The 20,759-nt window shown below is 39.4% G+C and overlaps 1 protein-coding gene across 6 annotated transcripts in view; it reads right to left on the bottom strand.

The window, feature by feature from the left end:
* Positions 1-18,558, bottom strand: part of dot1l (DOT1-like histone H3K79 methyltransferase) — a 29,409-nt gene extending 10,851 nt beyond the window's left edge. The window contains exons 1-21 of one of the 6 annotated variants that reach the window (XM_015037736.1): positions 18,177-18,558; positions 10,406-10,449; positions 10,171-10,245; positions 9,931-9,994; positions 9,369-9,597; positions 9,173-9,267; positions 7,689-7,751; positions 7,527-7,582; positions 6,936-7,015; positions 5,866-5,934; positions 5,680-5,786; positions 4,370-4,411; positions 4,185-4,280; positions 3,647-3,872; positions 3,389-3,502; positions 3,069-3,160; positions 2,829-2,930; positions 2,120-2,257; positions 1,891-2,016; positions 770-1,200; positions 596-692 (exon numbers count right to left, since the gene is read on the bottom strand). In XM_015037736.1, the coding sequence (XP_014893222.1) occupies positions 596-692; positions 770-1,200; positions 1,891-2,016; positions 2,120-2,257; positions 2,829-2,930; positions 3,069-3,160; positions 3,389-3,502; positions 3,647-3,872; positions 4,185-4,280; positions 4,370-4,411; positions 5,680-5,786; positions 5,866-5,934; positions 6,936-7,015; positions 7,527-7,582; positions 7,689-7,751; positions 9,173-9,267; positions 9,369-9,597; positions 9,931-9,994; positions 10,171-10,245; positions 10,406-10,449; positions 18,177-18,257 (2,427 nt within the window). In that variant the 5' untranslated portion in view covers positions 18,258-18,558. Of the gene's footprint in view, positions 1-595; positions 693-769; positions 1,201-1,890; positions 2,017-2,119; positions 2,258-2,828; positions 2,931-3,068; positions 3,161-3,388; positions 3,503-3,646; positions 3,882-4,184; positions 4,281-4,369; positions 4,412-5,679; positions 5,787-5,865; positions 5,935-6,935; positions 7,016-7,526; positions 7,583-7,688; positions 7,752-9,172; positions 9,268-9,368; positions 9,598-9,930; positions 9,995-10,170; positions 10,246-10,405; positions 10,450-18,176 lie in introns of all 6 variants that reach the window. The other 5 variants (XM_015037735.1, XM_015037738.1, XM_015037737.1 and 2 more) reach the window with 5 other exon arrangements.
* Positions 18,559-20,759: the final 2,201 nt, after the last annotated feature.

Genomic DNA, 20,759 nt, shown 5'->3' on the forward strand with positions numbered 1-20,759 from the left:
CCGGGAAAAAAGAAAAAAAAAACATTTTTTTTTCTTTTTCTAAAACCAAAAGCTTTTTTTTCAAAAAAAAAAAAAAAAAAAAAAAAAATATATATATATATATATATATATATATATATATATATAAATTTTGTAGGCAGAATTATTTAAATTTCTCTTCAACACTCGAGTAAAAACTAGCTTTAAAAACTGGAGAAATATTACCATAAATATGTTTTCAACATTGTTGCTCAACTGAAGTTAAAGCTTTATTTAGTCAGGAGATGGCAGCATTGGCAAGACAAATATTTCCTGCTCCAACAATCAGTTTACGTTGTGAATTCAGCTATTTGATTTAAGCGTTTGAGAAGAACGGAAGGATCTCAAAGTTGCAGGGTTGTGGCGGATAAAATGATCCTTACCATATCTATTCTTAGTCTAGAAGACGTAGCATTGATTTAATAAATTACTAAATGTTGCCTACTGAAATGAATTATAGATATTCTGCTACATAATACATTCTGGTACATAATACAAAAAAGAGTGAAATAGTAAAACAACTGAAAAGCGACAAATAAAAATCAGTTTAAAAAAAACAGAGAAGCTAAATTTTTACCCTGTCAGAGATTTTCACATTACACTGAGAATCAGATGAATTGGGAGAAGGACAGTTTTGTTTGGCTCCATGAGGGGAGTTAACACCTCCGAGATCCCTAAAAGAACGGAGAGATAAATTCAGGAGGCGGACGACATCTTTCTTTCTCCGTGTAAGCTTTTAGGAGAAGCTCACCTGTACGTCATTAGGCCCGATCCTCTTAAGTGAGCAGAGGCAGTGGGGTCTTGGTTCAGGTGCCTCCGTAAGGCAATCTTGGCAGGTGAGAAGCGAGTGTAGTCAGGCTGGGAGGAGCTCTGCTGCCTCTGTCGCGCCTCGGAGGCGGCGGCCACCCCGTCGTGGTCCGGAGAGATGGGAAGGTAGCGAGAAAGCTCTGCTTTTGCGTTAGCCCGGTCGAAGCATGGCGAGCCCGTCCCGTTGACCGAAAGCTCCGGGCTGATGCCGTTCAGTGCTGGGGCCGACGACAGGCCGAGCCTAGAAGAGTCCATGTCGGTGGAGCCTCGTGACTCCAGACTCTTCCTGTAGGGGGAGCCATCACGAGGGCTGTAGGATTTGAGCTGCAGCAGCTCCTGTTGCCTTTGACTCTTTTCCAGCTCAACGATGCTAATCTGGAAACAAACAGCAGGGGGAACCATTAGGAAGGACAAAATGCATTCATCAACAGCCACACACTCAGGAATTACAGTTTAGGTAAAAAATAAAATAAGAAGAGTCATGCAGTGACTTTAAATTAAAACAGAAGCTGAAGAATATTAAACGTTATCCTGCAATCACCATTCTATTGAGTACAAATAGAGGATGAGTAAACATTGCTATTTAAAGTGTTTAAAGTACTTGCTCATCTGAAATTTATTGTAAATTTAAATGCTTCTAGGAAATTTATTAAGGGTTTAGCAACAAATGTCAGGTTTTAATGTGTAGTCTATTTAATATCTTAGCAGTGCACAGAGCAGTGGTTGCTTTAGAACCCCATGTGCTTTTCCCAATCAAATACAAATGAATGCATAAATGAATAAATGAGATTTTCTGTCCAAACAGGCAAATGAGGTTGAAATGTAAAAGATGAAAACAATAACACTGTTTACTGAGGTTTACTGAGGTACAAAAGCTGTCAGTCTAACCAAGTCTGACTTTCAACATCTTTGTTTATGTTGTGTTCAAACATAACACACAGCTTTAAAAAGTTATTTTTCTGGACTAAAAACGCAGAATGACAGGGGGGCTTGGGAAGGACGGTGAAGCAGGGAGTCATTCTATCGGCTGCAAACAAAGTCCAAATATTGAGGCGTGGCGTTTACCTGCAACTCCAAGCAGTGCTTCTGTTTCTCAGAAATCTGTCTGCGCAGCGCCTGCTTCTCCTTCAACAAACTCTCCAAACACAGAGATCCCCAATCTAGCTTCAGCTCCTCGCATCGAGACTTGAGCTACAAGTAACAAGCACAGCAGAGTTTTCCTCTGATATATTGGGAGCCAGCACCTGTAACTTAATGGAGGTTAAAGCAAGGCTAACAGGCTCTGGGGTCTCACCAGAAGCAGACTGTGGTCCCTCAGGAAAGCCATTTCTCTTTCGAGCTGCTTGGTTTGCTCTTTTAGCTGACAGTTGTGAGCTGATATCTCCTTCTGAGCCTGGATGAGGTCCTCCACAGTCAGAGCTTTGACTCCAAGCTGTTCACAAACAGATTTAGGAATAAAAATATAATTCATACTGCATTAGTTTCAAACACAAGTCTTCCTCCTGAAGCAGCTGGAGCAAAGAGGGGTATTCCTTCTAGGTATTCTAGGATTCAGAGTGTTTCAGTCCATTAGTCCAAACACCCTTAAATGTGAATTCTCCATTGTCTTTCTCACCATAACTTAGGGCTGCAATTAAGGATTATTCAGCAAATGGCTTTTTATCTTCCGAGTCTGTATACTCCACTTAACCATTAATGGGTTACTAAATTAGCTGACCATAATTTCAATAATTGATTAATCATGATTAGTCGTTTCAGCCCTACTGTTAATGAAAGTAATTTGCTTAATAATGAAGCTCAGCAAAATAATCATCAAACCAAGGTCTCCCAAAGGGCTTAAAGGAATTTTGCTTTTTAGGCGAGTTAAAGGCGTCGCTAAAGACATGTCATAGATAAAACAATGTAATACATCTTTGTTTGGAACATTACCAAGTAGAAAGTACAGGAAAGGAAGTAAAAATAGATCACTACTCAAAATATTCTGAGTTCGGATGTGCCCATACCTCGTCTAGTTTGGTTTGGAAGAGTCCTTTAATCTTGTCCTTATGAGACTGACACACCAAATGGAGCTGCTCTGCCTGTCCTGACAAATCCCTGTGTTTTTCCTGGGAAAAGAGTGGAAGACGGAAACAAGCCTGAGGTCAAGTGGAATATCAACCTTTACACCAAAGTTAATGAGTCGAGGGAGATTCTTGTTGCCGGTGATGAAAACATGCAGAATGGCTCCGAGCGTGACCAGTTACCTTCTCCTGCTCCAAAAGCTGCTGCAGATTGGAGCGGTACTGAGGAGTCTTCATGTGAGCCATAAATTGGAGGTACTGGACTTTGATGTTATCTGGAAACCACACGAGTTCAGAAAAAAATGTTTGCAATTTGGTTCAGGAAATTCACTCTCGTTGGACAGTTATTCGCTATTGTTTCGAACGAACATTTTATATAAAAGTATATGAAGAGAAACCATCTAAAAAAAAAACAACAGCATGGGAATAAAAGTGACCAGTATATTAAAAAAAAGGTCAGAATAAACTTTTTCAAATCATAATCCGTCTGCTTAATAGCTTACCAAGTAGTTGTTGCAGACCCGGAGGAGTTGGGCTCATCAGCAGCTGACTGGGATTATAGTGCTGGACCTTGGGAGGTAGCTGGTAGAAGGAAGTCTGAGGTGGCCGGTATGCATCTATACACAAAAACATTTGCAATTGAGCCTAATATTTATTGTTATTACAACTTTCATTAGTTAGTTTGTTGTTTTTTTTTTTTTTTCTTGTTTTTTTGCTAAGGCAATATGCATGGTGTGTTAAAGATGTGTGAGCCCACTGACCCTGAGGTGGTGCTGCAGAAAGGGTCTTAGCATGCAGCAGATCTAATGCGCTCTGATTCTTCTTGTTCTTCTCAGCAGCAGGGGTGGCTTTCTTGGGCCGACCGCGTTTCTTGTTGTTTAGCTTGCGACCTTTGGCCAGCAGCCGAGTTCTTCGGGGTTTGGGAGGGGGCTTGACCACGGTCACCAGGCTAGGACGCTCCTCCTCACCACCGGAGTCCTGCTGCTGCTGCTGCTGGACGCAGACCGAGATTTATGTGAGTTCTCCAATACACATTCGTGATTTACACACAAAGTGTTTAGAGACACTCAACAAATTCGGAGATTAAACCATTAATGCAAACGTTTGACCATTTTTCCAGGATCTCTCTCATGCGTGAGGTCAAACGCCGATGTTAGACAAGAAGGCTTGGCTTGCAGACTCTGATCTTATTCATCCCAAAGGGGTTTAACATTTTCCTGGCAACTACCAAACCCAGACTTGTCCAATAGGCTGCCACAGAGGTATGACAGGCATAATAAAAATGGGTGCTGGTCTTACCTTGTTTTGCTCCTTAGTTTTTGTGGGGGTGGTGTTATTGCTTTTGCTGTCCTTTGTGTCTTTTTGTTGACGTCGTCTAGCTGCCTCTTGCTCCTCCTAACAGAAAGTAAAAACAATTTATTGTTTGATAAAAAACAAATAATAATAAAATACAGAAACAACTCAACTATTCTGATGCAACTCACCCTGAGTTTAGGATTCTTTAGACTGGCAAAATAGTTTTCAAGCTGAAACACAAGGAAAATATAGATATTAGATAAATATGTTGTCACTACATATACAGGTATTAATTTCATGCAATATTGGTTTTTCTATTCAATTCAATTTAATTTATTTATACAGCGCCAATTCATAACACAGTCCTTTCAGTTCAATCCTCCATACATTTCAATTAGTCTATCTCAAATATTTCATTATTTGAATACATTTTAAAAAGTTTTCTGTCTAAAGAAACCAAGCAGATTGCATCGAGTCATTGACTTGCAGCATTCACTCCTCTCGGGCGAGCGCATAGCGACAGTAGGCAAGCGCTTGATTTGTGTCGTTGACTTTACAGCAATCCCTCATACTGAGCATGCATTTAGCGACTGTGGAGAGGAAAAACTCCCCTTTAACGGGGAGAAACCTCTAGCAGAACCCGGCTCAGTACGAGCGGCCATCTGCCATGGCCGACTGGGGGGTTTGAGAGGACAGAGCAGATACAACTCAAAAAAAAAGACAGAAGCACTGATCCAGGAGTACATTCTATGTTGATGAAAAGTAAACAGTTAATTGGAGAAGAACGTTTAGTTGTTGGCAGCATTATCTCAGCTGATGCTCTCCTCCAGGAAGGTACCGCAGCCAAACAGAGGGCCGGAGCAGATGTAGCTTCTATCAAGAGAAAAAAAAAAACTGAGAGAAAAATCAAGTTAAACAGTTGAAATAACAGCAAATAATGCAAACAAGTAAGAGAGTACTTGTTTGCAAAAGGAAAAGTGGTTAGTTTGTCCTTCAGCTCCCTAAACCTATAGCAGCATAGCTACAGAAATAGCTCAGGATAACCTAATGAGGCATGAAAGACGCAGGGAGAACCGTCTTTACAGAATGTATTCCTCTTTGCCGGATCGGGGGTGTGGGGGCAATGTGGTCTATCAGTGTTTCTATTAGCCTTAAAAAAAAAGTTAACAATTATGTCACAATTTGAAGCCAAGACACAGTCACAATGGGATTTATGAGCTAATAAAAATAAAATGCCACTAACAACAGCTTTTTCCTCCTCCTACTAGGCTTTTACAAGTTGCTGAAATGGCAAACAGACGACTTTCTAATCAGCAATAATCTGCGAAAACCATTATGTCCTTCATTCTCAGGACCGGTGACTGAATAAAACACAAGGCGGCTCTGTGTTGGGCTCAGTCCATTCGTTGGCTCTAATGTATTACACTCTACTCCAATATTCAGTGTTCAATGTCTACTTTTCTGTAATTAAAGAGAAGAGATAGCATTAGGTGCTTACTATAGTGCGGTCTATGGTATGAAGGTAGTAGGAAACGGGCTTTCCAGTCCACGACACCGAGCCCCTCAATGGAGAGAGTTCCACCACGCGCATTATCGTGCCAATATCTGCAACACAGAAGCAACACATGTAACCGAAAACAGTAATTAAGAGCAAGAAATTAAGTGTTAAATGCAGAAATCTTACCGCTCAAGTTTCGACTGTTGATTCGAAAGTTTAAAGGTGCAAAGGGTTTGGAGGACACAATTTTGCCTCCTGGAAAGAAAGGAGGGGGAAAAAAATACAACTATAATTATTGTATTTACAATGAATTGCTTTGGTAATCTAAACAGATTCAGCTGAGTCGTAGAGTTGCAAAAGCAGTGGAACATTCAGACTATTTTGTATATTTAAGTAAATCATAAGCCCAAAATCAAATATGTGGCTGCTATATTGTTTGCTGAGGGGAACGTTATCACTCTTCTCTAGAGATCTGCTCTCCCAGTTTACGGCTATGCTTGGACATAAAAACATCTATGACTGTAATTTATTCATGAAAATAACAATATCATATAGATATGTAATATCTATATATATATATATATAACTTATAGATATTACATTCATGCATTTCAGTGGCCATAGAATATTCATTTCTCACGTTTATGTATCGTTGTGAAGTCCATAAAGTGTTTACTGATACAAAAATCAGTTGAATATCTTCTATCTAATTGAAGGAAGTCAGCCCAGATTTTTTTTTTTTTTTTTTTAAATCAACAGCTCCCACTGGAGCAGCATCACGCAGGGCACGGACTTCAAAACCACTTGTTGTAAAATAAATGAACTTACCCTTCTTCAAATCGTTCTAATCTGCTGTCAAAATCCTTTTTTACCACAAGAACCAAAATGTTGGAGATCTGATCCACCAGAATCTCTCACTTTGTCTTTTCTCTTGTTCGCCAGCATTTTTAGCAAAAGTCTCTAATATTTACTGAACAACTAAAAAAACAGACCTCTTCGGCTGTGACTACATCTTAGCGTCTCTGAAAACTGACAGGTCTGATACTTTCATGACTCGATCGCAAATGTAGTGGCTATCGATGAAGCGAAATCAGGCTGTCTTCATCTGCCTGTAACGTCCCGCTCTGAGCTAAGTAATATCTTCTTCAGTACTTTAAGTACGATAGCACGGATTTTCACGAAATAAATGTTGAGAAAAAGTTGATTTTGGAAGCCCTGGCTCATCATTATCCGCAAAGGGTTCATTGAGAACTTACCTTCCTTCATGTTTGCAAAACGCTCCTTCAGCTGGTGATCTACTTCTGGACCAAAGGCAAAGTTATTCACAAAAATAATACTGGAAAACAGACAGAGAAGTACATATTTTAGAATTTTGGTCCACACAAAAAAAAGTTACATCAATCATTCATGAAACAGATTTTAGAAAATAACAGAGCATCATTTTGTACACAGATGAGAGTGACTAAAAAAAACTGTTGATTTCCAAAGATTAATAGACACTGCTAAATCCAGCTAACTGTCACAGCGGTAAAGGGATCTAAATAATCACAAATGAAGAGAAGAAGATGAAGAAAAAACAAGCTTGCATGTTATTACAAAAATCTACAACTGTCTCAAATATAAATCATGATCACTCCAGATTATCTACATGTATATAAACAAAAATTATTAACAAGATTTAACTGCATAAAGTACAAATAAATATAATGAACTGAATCTGAACACTAACCCTAACTTTTCCAAAAGAATGAGTTAGACTTCCTTGTAAAGTGAAAAGGAGTCTCCTTCTGCTGAATTATTAATATTTTTATTGAAGTGTCTGTGAGCAACCCTTTATGGAGCTTTACCTTGTGGTGGCTATCCTTTCTTTCCACTCTTCAGATAGAAAATCGCCTCTCTCCAGCTGAAAAAACACAATATATAAAAAACCTGAATACATATTGGAAATAAAAAAAAGATAAATAAATAAATAAAAATCTGTGATGTAAAACAAATAGCATAGGACTCACTGTGTACTCCCCATGCTTCTTCCCATACCATCTCATCCACTTTTTAAACTCTTTATCCATGGTCTGAAAAAAAAGAAAAAAAGAAACAATCTCCAAATCATTAAAATAATAGATTACAGACAGAAAACAAGATTATTTTATTAATATTCTGTGAACTAAATTCAGTGAAATTGCTATTAAAAAGATGCTGGTCATTGAACAACTTTTACAACAATCAGGAGGTGACTCTCTCCATAAACACTTTGCTTTGGCCGCAGTCAAGAAAAGAAAAACCTTCCATAAAAGAGGTAAACCAAACATGGTCATTGCTAAAGAAACTGCCAAGTGCTGACTCAGAGGCCCATCACTGTGTCACTGTAATTGTCTCATCTAGTCTTTTAATAGCACAAATCACTATTTTTCCAGAGACTTGCTGTAAACAGTCACCCTAATGTCACTATTTTAAATTATTAACAGCTTAAACAACAATAGTGTTTGTAAAAGCTTCACAACACCAATCAACTGATGTCTCATCTGCACCAGAAAACCAGGTCTTATGCAAACAGTTTATAGCGAGACTTATTAACACCACTTGTTGATGAGAAAAAACAAACAGAGTTCAAGAACCTATTTGGAAATGACCTTTATAGACTGAGTGGATAGTATCGACTGCGAGCGCAGCTCTTTGTGGCGCACTGACCTACTTAAAATCCATGATGGGTGACGTCGAAATAAGCTGCAGGAAGAGAGGGGATGGTGGTATTGTGTTATTCTGACACTAATCCAAATTGTTCTTCTTGTTAAAGCACAATGTATTTTCTTTTCTCTTAAATTAGACAAAACAGATTTTAAACATGACTCTCAGAATTTTTATTAGCTGCTTGTCTTCATAAACCTTCCACTGGCTCTTGACAAAACTGGTTCAGAGTAGGGAATATTGAAACAATTTGTTGACGTGTGCTGGAGCCAGAGTTTGAGGTGGACTGTTGTTCCACAAATCCTCTTCAGTCGAAAGCAAATTTAGACATTTTTTAATTTTTTTATTTGGAAATCACAGCCTCCGAGTCTGGAGGAAGAGCAGAGGCACAGAGTGCAAGTTGCTTGAGGTCCAACGTGACATTTCTGGTCAGTGATAACAGGGGGAGCCATTTTATCTGGTGAGCTCTTTAAGCCCAAAGTTAGAGCAACGGTCTACCAGGAAGTTTCAGAACATTTCATGGTTCAACGCCATGCAGCAGCACTGAGGCAGGAATTCATGGAAAAGAAATCTGGGTGTCCTGCAGGAAAAATCTAGATCTTATTGATTTGCTGCAATATTCAAATTATCTGAGTGAACTTTGAGTTTTCATTAGCTGCAGGAAATAATCTTGGAAATGAAATTAACTTTATGACAGGAGTTTAACTTTTTGAATGTAATTTCTTAAATTAACTTATTCAAAACAGTAATCTTCTTTCCCCCCCCTAATTGAAAAGTTATTTGAACAGAGTGCTAATTACACAGTTACCTCTGCATAGCTAGATGGAATGTCTGCTTTCTCTACTCCGTAGTAGTGTTTACAGTTTGTTGCTGCTGCAACCTGCAGCACCACCTGCCCCACTCCTGTAAACAAAACGATTCAATGCTTTATCAAATGTTCTAAAAGTTTAAAAATCAGTGCACTCGTTAGGAATGAAACATTAATCTAAAGAGGGAAAACCAACCACTGCCAAGGTCAACGAATGTGTCTTCTTCCATCATTTCCATCTCATCGATGATCTGAGCCACCAGGTCGAAGGAGGTCTCTCCGTACACCTCAGGGGAGAAGGGTTCGTAGTTGTTCAGCTTCTCGGGGTCGGTCACTGAGTGGTTGTACACCTGCTGTAGGATATGTCTCAGCAGCCCGTTGGAAGGACGCTTGTTTAGCTTCATGGGCTGAGTAGTCCCCTTCCACTGCAACCAGATTTTGTTTTTTATCAATTAATTTGCCACACATCAGACTGAAGAACATTTCACTGCCTAAAAATACGACACGTGTTGAAACTATATGAACAAAACTAAAGACAAAATGACAAAAAACACTAAAGAGTCCTTGCTTTGATATTTTGTTTGAAGTCTTGAAACCCGAATATTAACGGGGGGAGGGGGAATTTATCAGATAACACTCAGGTATAGCTGAGATTGAAAGAAGTCATCACACACAGACACGATATTCCCCACCTGCTTGTGACTAATACTTTCACTCCACCTACAGAGTAGTGAGAAAGTTCCCACATGTAGACTCACCAGCTGGTGGATGCTGTCAATGGCCCTGTTGTACTTGTCACAAAGTCTCTGCATGCTCTCAAAGCTGCAAGAAAGGCAACATGGATCGCATGGTCATCATATGGCGGCGGGATTACGAAGTTCATCTCAGCTTCTCTTCTCTGTAGTTAGCACGACTATTTGGTATTTAATGCTTATATCAAGGGTTTGGTTTATGTCACATCAATGTCAATTTTGAAAGTGACGCAACCCAAGACTTACCTCTTGGTGTCATAATCGATGAGAACATAATTTTCCATTGCAAGTTTGAGGTCAGGGATTTCCTCACACACCCACCTAGAAAAGAAAAAAAAAAAAAAACACCCACCCACACACACACACACACACACACCCACACACAAGATTATCACTAAATTGATCGTGACACTTGAGTTGATCGGGAGAACGTGGGTGTGTTCAGTGAGTGGGTGGGGGGACTGCTGGTGATGTCACTTACCGAATGGTCTCGATGATTTCGTGAGCAGCATCGTGGTGTTTATCCTGAAAGACAGAGGCGACGAGGCATAATGAAACCCCGAACATGACACCATTTGAGATATTGAATTTAATTGGATCACAAATTACCAATGTTGAAATGAGCAGAAAATAATTAAAAGTTCGAGAAAACAGCAGTCCAAACAAAAATAAGGGTATTAATTATACAAAACATGGGATGTTGATTATGGTATTTTGCAACTAGAGTGAAATGCCCACAACATCTATTATGTCTGATTCATCCTCTCGTTACAGAAACTCAAAGCAGAAAACACAGCCACTTCAGACATAACGAAAAAGTTACTAAGGACAGACTTGACTTCTCAGGAACGTTTTGTTTTACCCAAATCGAGGTTCTGAGTTATAAACGCTGCGTGACCGCACAAAACAAAACTTAAAGCTGCATAAACAATGTCTCAGAAAACCAAAGCTGAGCATTTTCCAGACTCAATATCAGCGAAGTGTTGAGTCAAAGGAAGAACAAAAGCTGAAAAACCTTGAAAAAAATAAAAAAATAAGAAAAGAAAAGAAAATGAAAGGCACGTTAGCCATTCATTTAGGTTACCATATAAATGAGGACAGAAAGGGATGCAAAGTTACCGTTTTGACCAACCAAAGAGTCCAAATCTGTCTGAAACACCAGATCACCAGAACCAGATAGGCAAAGTTTCCTCTCTTTCCAAACCTTTCCATCTCTTTTCTTTCCTTACTATTAGACAATGTCCCCACCAGACCCTGTGAGTTTTGGCATCTCGCCCACTAAAAATATATATCAGAAGTGGGCATTAAAGGCAACTTGAGTGCATCCAGATGGCCAAATATATTATCAGTATGCACCGCAGCATCTGAAAACCTGCCAAATATCACATCCAAGGGATAGAAATGTTGCACAGATGGATGTTGCAGAGACGACTTCATTCAGGATATTATACAGCATTATCCAGCACATACACACACACTGAACTGCCTCACGCAGTGGAGAGAGGTGTTAACACACACATCTCGTATTTAAATGGAGCAGAGTTGTTTCAACACAGTGGGGCCCGCAGAACATTTCATACGTTTATTTATTTATTGGGTTCTACATTTATGTCTTGATTGAAGGAGGTGACTGTATAATTTATATAACCTGGAACCACAACGCTCATTGACATAACTGAACTGAAGGCTGGCTTCACAGTTTAATTAGAAATGTTGGTTATTGATTGATAAGACTAAAGTTGATTGATAATATCAATCGACTAGTGGACATTTTCTCTCATATCAAGGGGGTCTCTCTTTAACATAAAGGTCTAATTTTTTTTTTATAATATGCTAAATACAAACAAAGAAGCACATTATATTTTAGGAATTTTTTGTGACAGCACAGCTAAATGAGAGCCATTAAGGTGATGACAAGAATTAAGGATCTTGTTGAGCGTTTACATTTCAAACCAGAACTTCATGAAGTGCATTTTCCACCCCACGCTGCACTCTGTTTGGACCACTTCACTTTCCTGCTCTGGGATGCCTCCGCCATAATTATTTCCCTTCTAACTATCAACTGGTTCCACTTAAGAAACACCAGCAGCGCCCTCTTCTGGATAGTGGCCACACTACAACACTAAAGGAAGTACTGTGTAAACGGAAGTTATTCCTCTAACTGAACTCATTTTGATCTAACTAGCCAATATTTGACAATCAATTGCATTTGTTTGCATCCCTAGTTTAAATACAGAATTTTAATGTTTATATATATATCAGTTACTGGGACAGCAGTGTTTTCTTTAGATGTTGCAAGAGGCCTTTTAGGTCCCCGCCCAAAACCAGATGGGCCAGAAGCCAACTGTAAGGAAGCATCAACAGACACACAGATGAGGATGTATAGGAGGAAAAATCAGGATGAAACCAGATGAACCAGATCAATCATTTAATTAAGACTTTTTTACATGGGCTTGGTTCTAACACCACCTCTTATTCTCCAACATTCAGAGCAAGCAGCACGCATATCAAAACACAGTCAGCAATGTGTTCATGCTCTGTGGGTGAGATAACGAATCTCAACTACTGTGGGTGGAACATGTTTTTAAAGAGACGGTTCTGTAGTTAGCTGCAACAAAATCAAGACGAAAACCTCACCAGGAAATTTGATTGGAACAAACACTTTAATACAGATATTGATGCAACAAGCCTTTTTGTTCTAGGAATACAGCAGAGCGGGTGCAGTTGCACATCTTCCTCCCCGCAGTCCTGGCCATATGGACAAGTGAGGAGGGAGAGAGAGGGGAGAGGAAGTGTTTCCCTTTGAAAACAGGAGGAGAGCACCGTATGGCTTCAGAACTCCACATGAATCAGCTGCTTCTAATTCAACTCATGACAACAAGTCCCGATATAAAACAGACCAGGAGTATATTGAATTCCTGACATTCTCGGCTCCACGAGACACGAGAGCGTGCATGCAGTTTAACGTGGAGGCGGAAAATGCGAGTGACTCAGTAACCCAAGAAAACTCATTTGGTGCATATTTTGATAACGAAATAAACGGACTGACTGAGGAAACTGAAAGAACCAGATTGACGAGGTAGACTACAGTGTGGGCGGAGAGAAAGGAACTACAAAGAGACCCCACTCAGGCATTCGGAGAAGTTCAGCGCTTTCAGTCAACACAGAGCGTCTCACCATAGTTACTATAAATGTGCACTTACACCACTAAAAAACACCACAAAACTGTTCCCAGCTTTGCTTTCCGTTTCTACTGAATGAGCGAATTGCTCCAGCTTCTGACATGCAGACAGCTACTTAGAAATACTACAGAGAGAAAAAAACAACAATTCTCTTTCACGGCAAAAATGAATAGCAAATGGAAACGGACTGGTTAGAAATCAACAGATCGCAAAGAACATGGAATAAAACACAAAAGGGAGCCGTTTCTTATCATGAGCTCTAAAAGCTGAAAACAGTCTTAGCTAGTCTCCACAGTCACATGTTGCAACTAATTTTAAAATTCACAACCTATTTTGTAGTTCATGATACTGAGTGTACAATGCTTTTGTTAGTCTAATAATTGCAAGTGTATTGGCAGATACTTGCAGCTCTTAGTGTGTGTTTACACTAAATCTGATCTGATTTTCTTTATGTTTTTTTTTCTGTACATGATTACCCTGAAACACATGGAAATGTGTTAATAATTACTAAAAAGACTTGAATTACTCAAACAAGCTTTATTATGAAGTGAAACATAACTGGACAGTGAAACATAAAAAAATGAAAGAGAGTAACATCACAGCTTAAATATACCATGAGTACATTTATCCACGGGTTTTGGTTTTAAACGATTCATATATGTATAAGCAAGCATTGGAAAAAATAAAATGCATACACTGAGAGTGCATCTCTCTATAACCAAGGAATGGATACAGAGTAAATTAATTGAGGCAAATGCAAACCTTATTTGTACAAGCACTGTCCAAATTAATGTGTCTATTTCTTTGTGGTACTTTTAGGAAGTGAAAGAGCCAGTTACTGAGATTAAAAACTTTTTGTAAAAATTGTTGACCAAAAACATTTTTACACCTGGAAGGGGAAAGATAAAAGATACCAACTGTACAACATTTTCTAGCTTTTTTTTTTTTTTTATAGCCGCTGATTAAAAACCAAATTCCACTGCTTCGGTGTAATAAACAAACAATTAAGTTTAGATTCGTCAGACACAGTCTGTGCACCGTTTCGGTCAGTTGTGCTTTAACAAGCAGAGATGATATTCAAATTGCAATTCGAAACAATTCATTTCAGCAGAAAGCAACTTACTTTGCTGTTTCATTCGATCCAGAGTTACAAAACCAAGTAATCGACTCAAACTGATGACGACTATGGTTAACAGATGAGTTCCAGTCAAGCACAATACATTTTTATTCAAAATATGATTTATTTGAATCTTTGCAAAGTGTTGCTTTTACCATCGCCAATTGTGCTACTTTGGTGGTGCAATGTGGCAGCTTAACTCATAGGAGAGATGATGACTCAAGCTTGAGACTTTGAGTTGAGTCACAAAAATAAGAGAGTTCAGACACACCTTAGATCTGTGACCTATAGACCGTGGACTCCAGGTAAAAGACTCTAGTCTTTGTAACAGAGTCTATCTCATGTGATGAAGAGTGAAAGGAAGCAATAGACAGCATAGTGAAAGGATGTCCTTCATCTTATTTTTAGAGCAGTGTTTGTGCTTGACAGACTCTACAGTCTACAGCGTTAGATCCATAGCCAAAAAGACTTTTTCAGACTGTTTTTTTTTTTTTGTCACCTGTCATCTTTGCTATGAATACTTGAAGATATAAACTTTAAATTTTACAGCAATATCACTCATCCACAACTCTAAACTTTTATCAAAATCAAGTTATGGCTTTGACAGACACAGTTTCAGTCATGTTTCTGATTTCCAATCCATCTTTTTTGCTTCATCCAACTTTCTACGCAGAACATGGTGCCTCTCTTAAACTTAAAAGTGCAACTTTAATCAAAAATTGGTGTCATCTTCTAACACTGTGTGCGTACTTCTCTCTCTTAAAAAGGATTGACCCATAGCACAGTTGAGTGGGTGGATGCCCCTTTGAGTGTATGCTCTCAAAGCTCTCCAGCTTTCAACCTAATTTTTAGATGCACTTCAAAGAAAATAGTTCCAAAAGAGGCAAAAAGAAAAGTGCACTCTTTTTTTTGTTCCACCCAGCAAAATCTAAAGTTAGAAATACTAGCAGCGTCTGAGCTTTTCTGTAGGAGGAACAGAGCTCGGGTTTCATCCAGAGTGCAGTCAGGCTGAGCCCGTCGCTTGTGCTGACCCACTGACCCACTTTCTGTCTCCTGTTCCAGAACACTGCCAAGGGGAGCAAGAAAAGACGGAGAGGACGAAATAAGAATACAAGAAAAGGTTAAAGAAAAGAGGCGCAATGTTCATAAAAACTACAAACTGTCGGGACCGGAGAGCCACAGAGAGGATGGGAAACGGGACAGTTTTGAGGCCAGGCACAGCAGCTACAGCTAAGCGCTAACGGCTCGGAGTTCCCAGCTTCCCGCTCAATACTGCCCGCCTCTACTACGCAAAACGTCCGCCAAACATAAAACCTGCATGCACACACAAACTTTTATACAGCTACTAACGACATCTACACACCAGATGTACTATATGCATCGTACCGCATGTGACATTTACACTTACGGCATCAAGCCAGGCGGCTAAAAAGCAGCATGAACTAAAGGCTTTCTTGAGAAAAATTTTAATTTGTACAGTAGATATAAACCCTCGAGTTCAGAAGCTGTAAGCGGTATGCAAAGGCATGAAAATGACTGTGTGCAGCAGAAAGAGAAGCAGTAGGGGGAGGTCACCTGCTAAAACGAAGACAGCACACAGCAACACCAGCAGCGGGCTGCTGCTAAAAATAAACACTGTCTGACAAGCCAGAGACAAAAAGACCAGAAGACCCTCCCCTCTCCCTCCCAGCTGTGGCGCTGACTGATGCATGTTCTACTCCGCCTGTGCACGCAACGCAGAGCAAACTCTTCAGTCAATCTCCTGTCAAATCAGAGTGACGCACGGTGGGCACAGGGGCTTCATGCCGCACACTGTTTTCCTCTGTTACTCATGCGGCCCACAAGAACAAATGACTGAAGCGGGCTTACGCCCGACCACTACTCTGACTCAAAACAACCAAACAGTAGCGTGAATTTGCACAAACTAAGCTAAAGAGCTCTCCTCGCCACCTCTTCAGAGATGAGCGACGTGCCTACAAAGACGAGGAAGTCAACTGACCTCGAACGGGTAGTTTCACTTCGATCAATATAGAATTAAAAGTATGTAAAAAAAAAAAAAAAGCTGCATAAATATTTCAGTGAGAGTGAGTGGCCAACGAACAATGTAGCGTGTGTTTAACAGCACTGAGACACCAGTGTCTCTTTTAGATGTCGTTTGAGGCCTCCTACTGCCTCCACCCAAAACCAGATGGAAACAGGAGCTGCAACACTTCGGAGGAGGTGGACTTCATATGGAAGCGTTTACAAATGCACACATGGTGTGGAGATGGGAGCGAACACAAAAACAAGGGTTAAACTGGACAAACATATCTGGACTTGGTCCTACCCATGCGCCGTGTTCTCCATCAATCGGAGCAAGAACATTAAAAGCCAGTCAGCAATGTGTTTGTTTTAGTCACTGTGAGACAGTGACTAGTCTTAAATTAAGTGGGTGTGAAACATGTTTTTACTAAAGACGCTCTTTAGTTAACAGCAATAAATTTAACCAAAGAAAACCTAACAAGTAAGTTTGATTGGAACAAACACTACAGAACAAATATTGGAACAAGGCTTTGCTTTCTAATAATATAGCACAGACCTGACCATATGGACAAGTCAGGAGGGCGAAGAGAGAGAGAGTGAGGGAGTGCTTTCCTCTAAAAACAGGAGGCGATCGCCTTATGAATCAACTCCATGTTCAAGAATCCCATAATGAAAACAAAAAAAAACAAAAAAAATCAGCTGTTCCTAATTTTAATCCATGGCAACTAGTCTCCATGTAAACAGCTATCACGCAGATTGGAAAAGACATTACATTCCTGACATTCCTGGATTTTGAGTTCATCCTTAAAACACGGGACTGTGCAAGTTGACTAAAAGTGGAGGCAGCAAACACTAATGACTCAGTAAAAAAGTATATATATATATTCTGATCACGAAATAAACGGACCGACTGTCGAAACTGAAAGAACCTGATTGACTAGATAGACTACGCTGTGGGTGGAGAGAGATAAACTACAAAGAGACCCTATCAAGGCATTCAGAGAAACTCAGCGCTGGCTGTCTCATCATACTTACTATAAATCTGAACTTGAGCCACTAAAAACACAACTGTTGCCAGCTTCTTTTCCGCTTCTGTTGAAAGAGTGAGCTGCTACCAGCTCCTGATATGCAGACACCTACATGGAAGCCCAGCTGAGATGAAAAACTGCTTTTCTCTAGCATAACGAGCACTGCATGAGAAAAGCTAGACAAGACATCAACTGTTCACCGAGTTTAAAATATAAAACAAATGAGTAGTTCTTAGTCATAGCATGGTACTAAATGGCATAAAAAGAATATAACAGCAATGACATAAATAAAGATCGATATCAGAGACGCTGTCCACTCAAAACAACATTCATTCATTTGGTGTTTTGCTGACTAGGCAGGAAGTTGTTTTGACCAAAACCATAAGTCAGGGGCTAAAATTCATTTTTGCTATGCATGAAGTACAACTAGATCTATGCTGGTTTTACAAATCAAACATGGAAAAGAGAGATTAATGTTAGAAATACTGATGTCCGATCATGTTACGAGTAAAAACACATATCAGACGAGGAAAACCAGATGAGAGTTAAATGATCTTGAACGGGGATAACACTCTGGTTCGATCATTTTAGACAATATTTCTATCTGACAGTGTTCAACTGAATGTCACCGGTTACTACACCCAAATAACCTCGTTACTAAACCTAAACTACAATTGCATCTCCTACAGCATAGAATGTAAAATGTTTTGTTTCCAAAAAATCTAACGGCAAACGGGAGAAATACAATCTGCAACTGTCAGATCAGTGTGTCCCAAGTCCCCGGACGAGCCACATCTTCTTCTGTTACCCAGGGTTAGCCAAGGGCTAACATAGCTAACAAAGACAACATCAAGAGACTAAACATAAATTTGTCCCAGCTTGGTGCTGAAGGGCATCACTTACGTATACTGGTAACGGCCAGGGATAACCAGCGGGTTCCGCTCCAACCGGCGATTTGAGCTTTAGCTCCAGCTTTTCTCCCATTCTCCACTCTGATAGAGAGCTAACTAGCTCCTGACTGCTCTGTTAGCCAGCTGCTCGATAAGCGAGCGACTCACAACGGGAACATTTTGTAAGGGGGTAAAAACGGCGAAAACTTGAAAAATAAAAACGACCTCCACACTCGCTACGGGAAAAATACACACGCGATGCAGTCAGGTGTGTACAAGAATCCCGCTCGTTTTAATATTATTAATAAAACGCCTATTATGTGCTCACTGGCAGGAACATCTCGTCCGTTTCGCCGCCATCTTGCCCGGCATGAATAAATATGGCAGGAGGCCACTGGCACGAGAGGAGGACTGTGACGACTGCGCTTGGGCCAAAAAGCAACGTGCACGAGCGCCATACAACTGTTTCCGAACTGCGTGAGAGACGTGACATCACAATTATTTTCCAGATAAATACCCGAATAGTTTATTTGCGTGAAGCTGAAATATTTCACAATGTGTAATTTCCATCCACTTAAAGTAATAAAATCTGATAATTAAAAACATAAAACAACAAACTTGAAACCAGCTACAAATTCCATCGACTGAAAGTTTCTTTACTTATTTTCCTGCCCATTAAATATATTTTTATATAAGAGCCATAAATAATAATAATAATAATAATAATAATATATTAGAGGTAAATGTGTCAGCCAAAAAATTGAGGGAAAAAAGAACAATTTTATTAAAAACAAAAAAACCTACAAAATCATCAAATAAACAAATTTAGACTAAAATACCAAACCAGAAAACACAATAACACAGTGAATATGCTTTGTAAACAAATCAAAAAGAAATTAATCTAGTTTGTTTATATAATGACAGTGTACCAATACAATCTAAAGATCGATATGTATGAGTTTATACATCAAATCAATCTTTGTTGTTCCGGTACGACACATCCATAGTGCAACTGAATCACATTTTCAAATCAATGCAGACAAATTCAGCTGATCATTTGTCAGTTGGTAAAAAGCTATCCACAGACCACTAGTTTACACACTAGTTACTAACTCTGCTGCTAATCCCTGCTCATGAACAAGTTGGGGCAGTGAAGATACAAGGACTGGGACATTCCAGAAAACATAAGGAAACACTGGATTTTTGGAAACATATTGGCAACAAAGCAGAATTCTGACCAAGACATCATGAAATGTTCCACATTTATGTATTTTTAAAGACGATATTCTAATAACAATATCACAAACTTTAAACAGTGTGTTGCAAATAGTTTACAGATGAGATCATGTTGATCATAAATCCGATGGTAAGTTCGAAGCATGTGCTGCCTTGTTTGTTGATCTGTTCAACGCTTTTAATTTTCTAAACCACACATTGTTGTTCAGTCATGTTGGTGTGAGCAAAGGGCCCATTAGCCTGGTTTAGAAGCTACTTTTCAGACAGATCACACCGTCCTTCTCCAGGTGGAAATAAAATTTTTTAAAAGGACCCCCCCCTCCCCCGAGGCCTAATCTCTGCTCCCCTTTAATTTTTCATTTTATAAATAACACAGAGATATACTATACTATCATTCCAACACATCAGAATGACAGTTTACAGTATAAATGCAAACTGCACCATGCAGATGGCACCGTACATGCTTTACTCAATTGACAATATTCTCAGGCAATGTTGTTTGCGCGTCAGCTGCCTTCCAGTTGCTGCAGGCTTTGCCATTTAACTTAAAGAACATTATTAATATAAAAAATAAAACCACATTTAATTAAGTATCATTTTATTGAACTTATTCCCTCTTTAGATAATGTATTGTGAGAGAGAGAGAGAGAGAGAGAGAGAGACCGTACTGAAAAAATCTTATTCTTCAAATATTAGTGTATCTGGCCGAATGGTTGTTTGTCTAAAGTGAATACTAAGCATGCAGCCAAAAAGTCTGAAAGTTAGACTGTGCTTTTGTTGTCAAAATAGGCTCAGTCTTAATTTATTGGTAAAGAAAAACTTGTATAGGCTGCATCTTTACATTTTCTTACTGCACTCTGACCAGTTTGTAATACAGAACCCATCACTGTCCAACTTCTTGTTAGACAAACCATTTACTTCCTTCATGTAAATTTTCATTTGTTTTACATTCTAACGTTAATGTCAAACTACAACAAATAGGCCAGATATTATGACCACCTGCCAAGTAATGTGCTCATGCCGGTTTTGCTATCGAAACAGCTCTGATCTGTTTAGATGTGGCCTCCGTTTGACTCGTGAAGGTGCACTTTGCTGTGGTATTTGGCACCGAGACGTTGTTAGCCACAAATCTATCACGTTCTGCAAGTTGCCAGACTGGCCCTCCATGGATTGGACTTGTTCATCCAGAACGTCACAGATGCTCCATTGGATTGAGATTTGGAAAATTTGGAGGCCAACTCAGCATGGTGTGCATTATTGTTGACCCAAAGCAAAAAAATATATACAACAGGGCACTTTATCCTGATGAAAGAGGCTAACGCCATCAAGGAAACATGTTTTTGTCCTTACTGGTCTGTGA

The sequence above is a fragment of the Poecilia latipinna genome, unplaced genomic scaffold (assembly GCF_001443285.1).
Source record: "Poecilia latipinna isolate Pla-1442-1.1 unplaced genomic scaffold, P_latipinna-1.0 Scaffold418, whole genome shotgun sequence".
Lineage (NCBI taxonomy): Eukaryota > Metazoa > Chordata > Actinopteri > Cyprinodontiformes > Poeciliidae > Poecilia > Poecilia latipinna.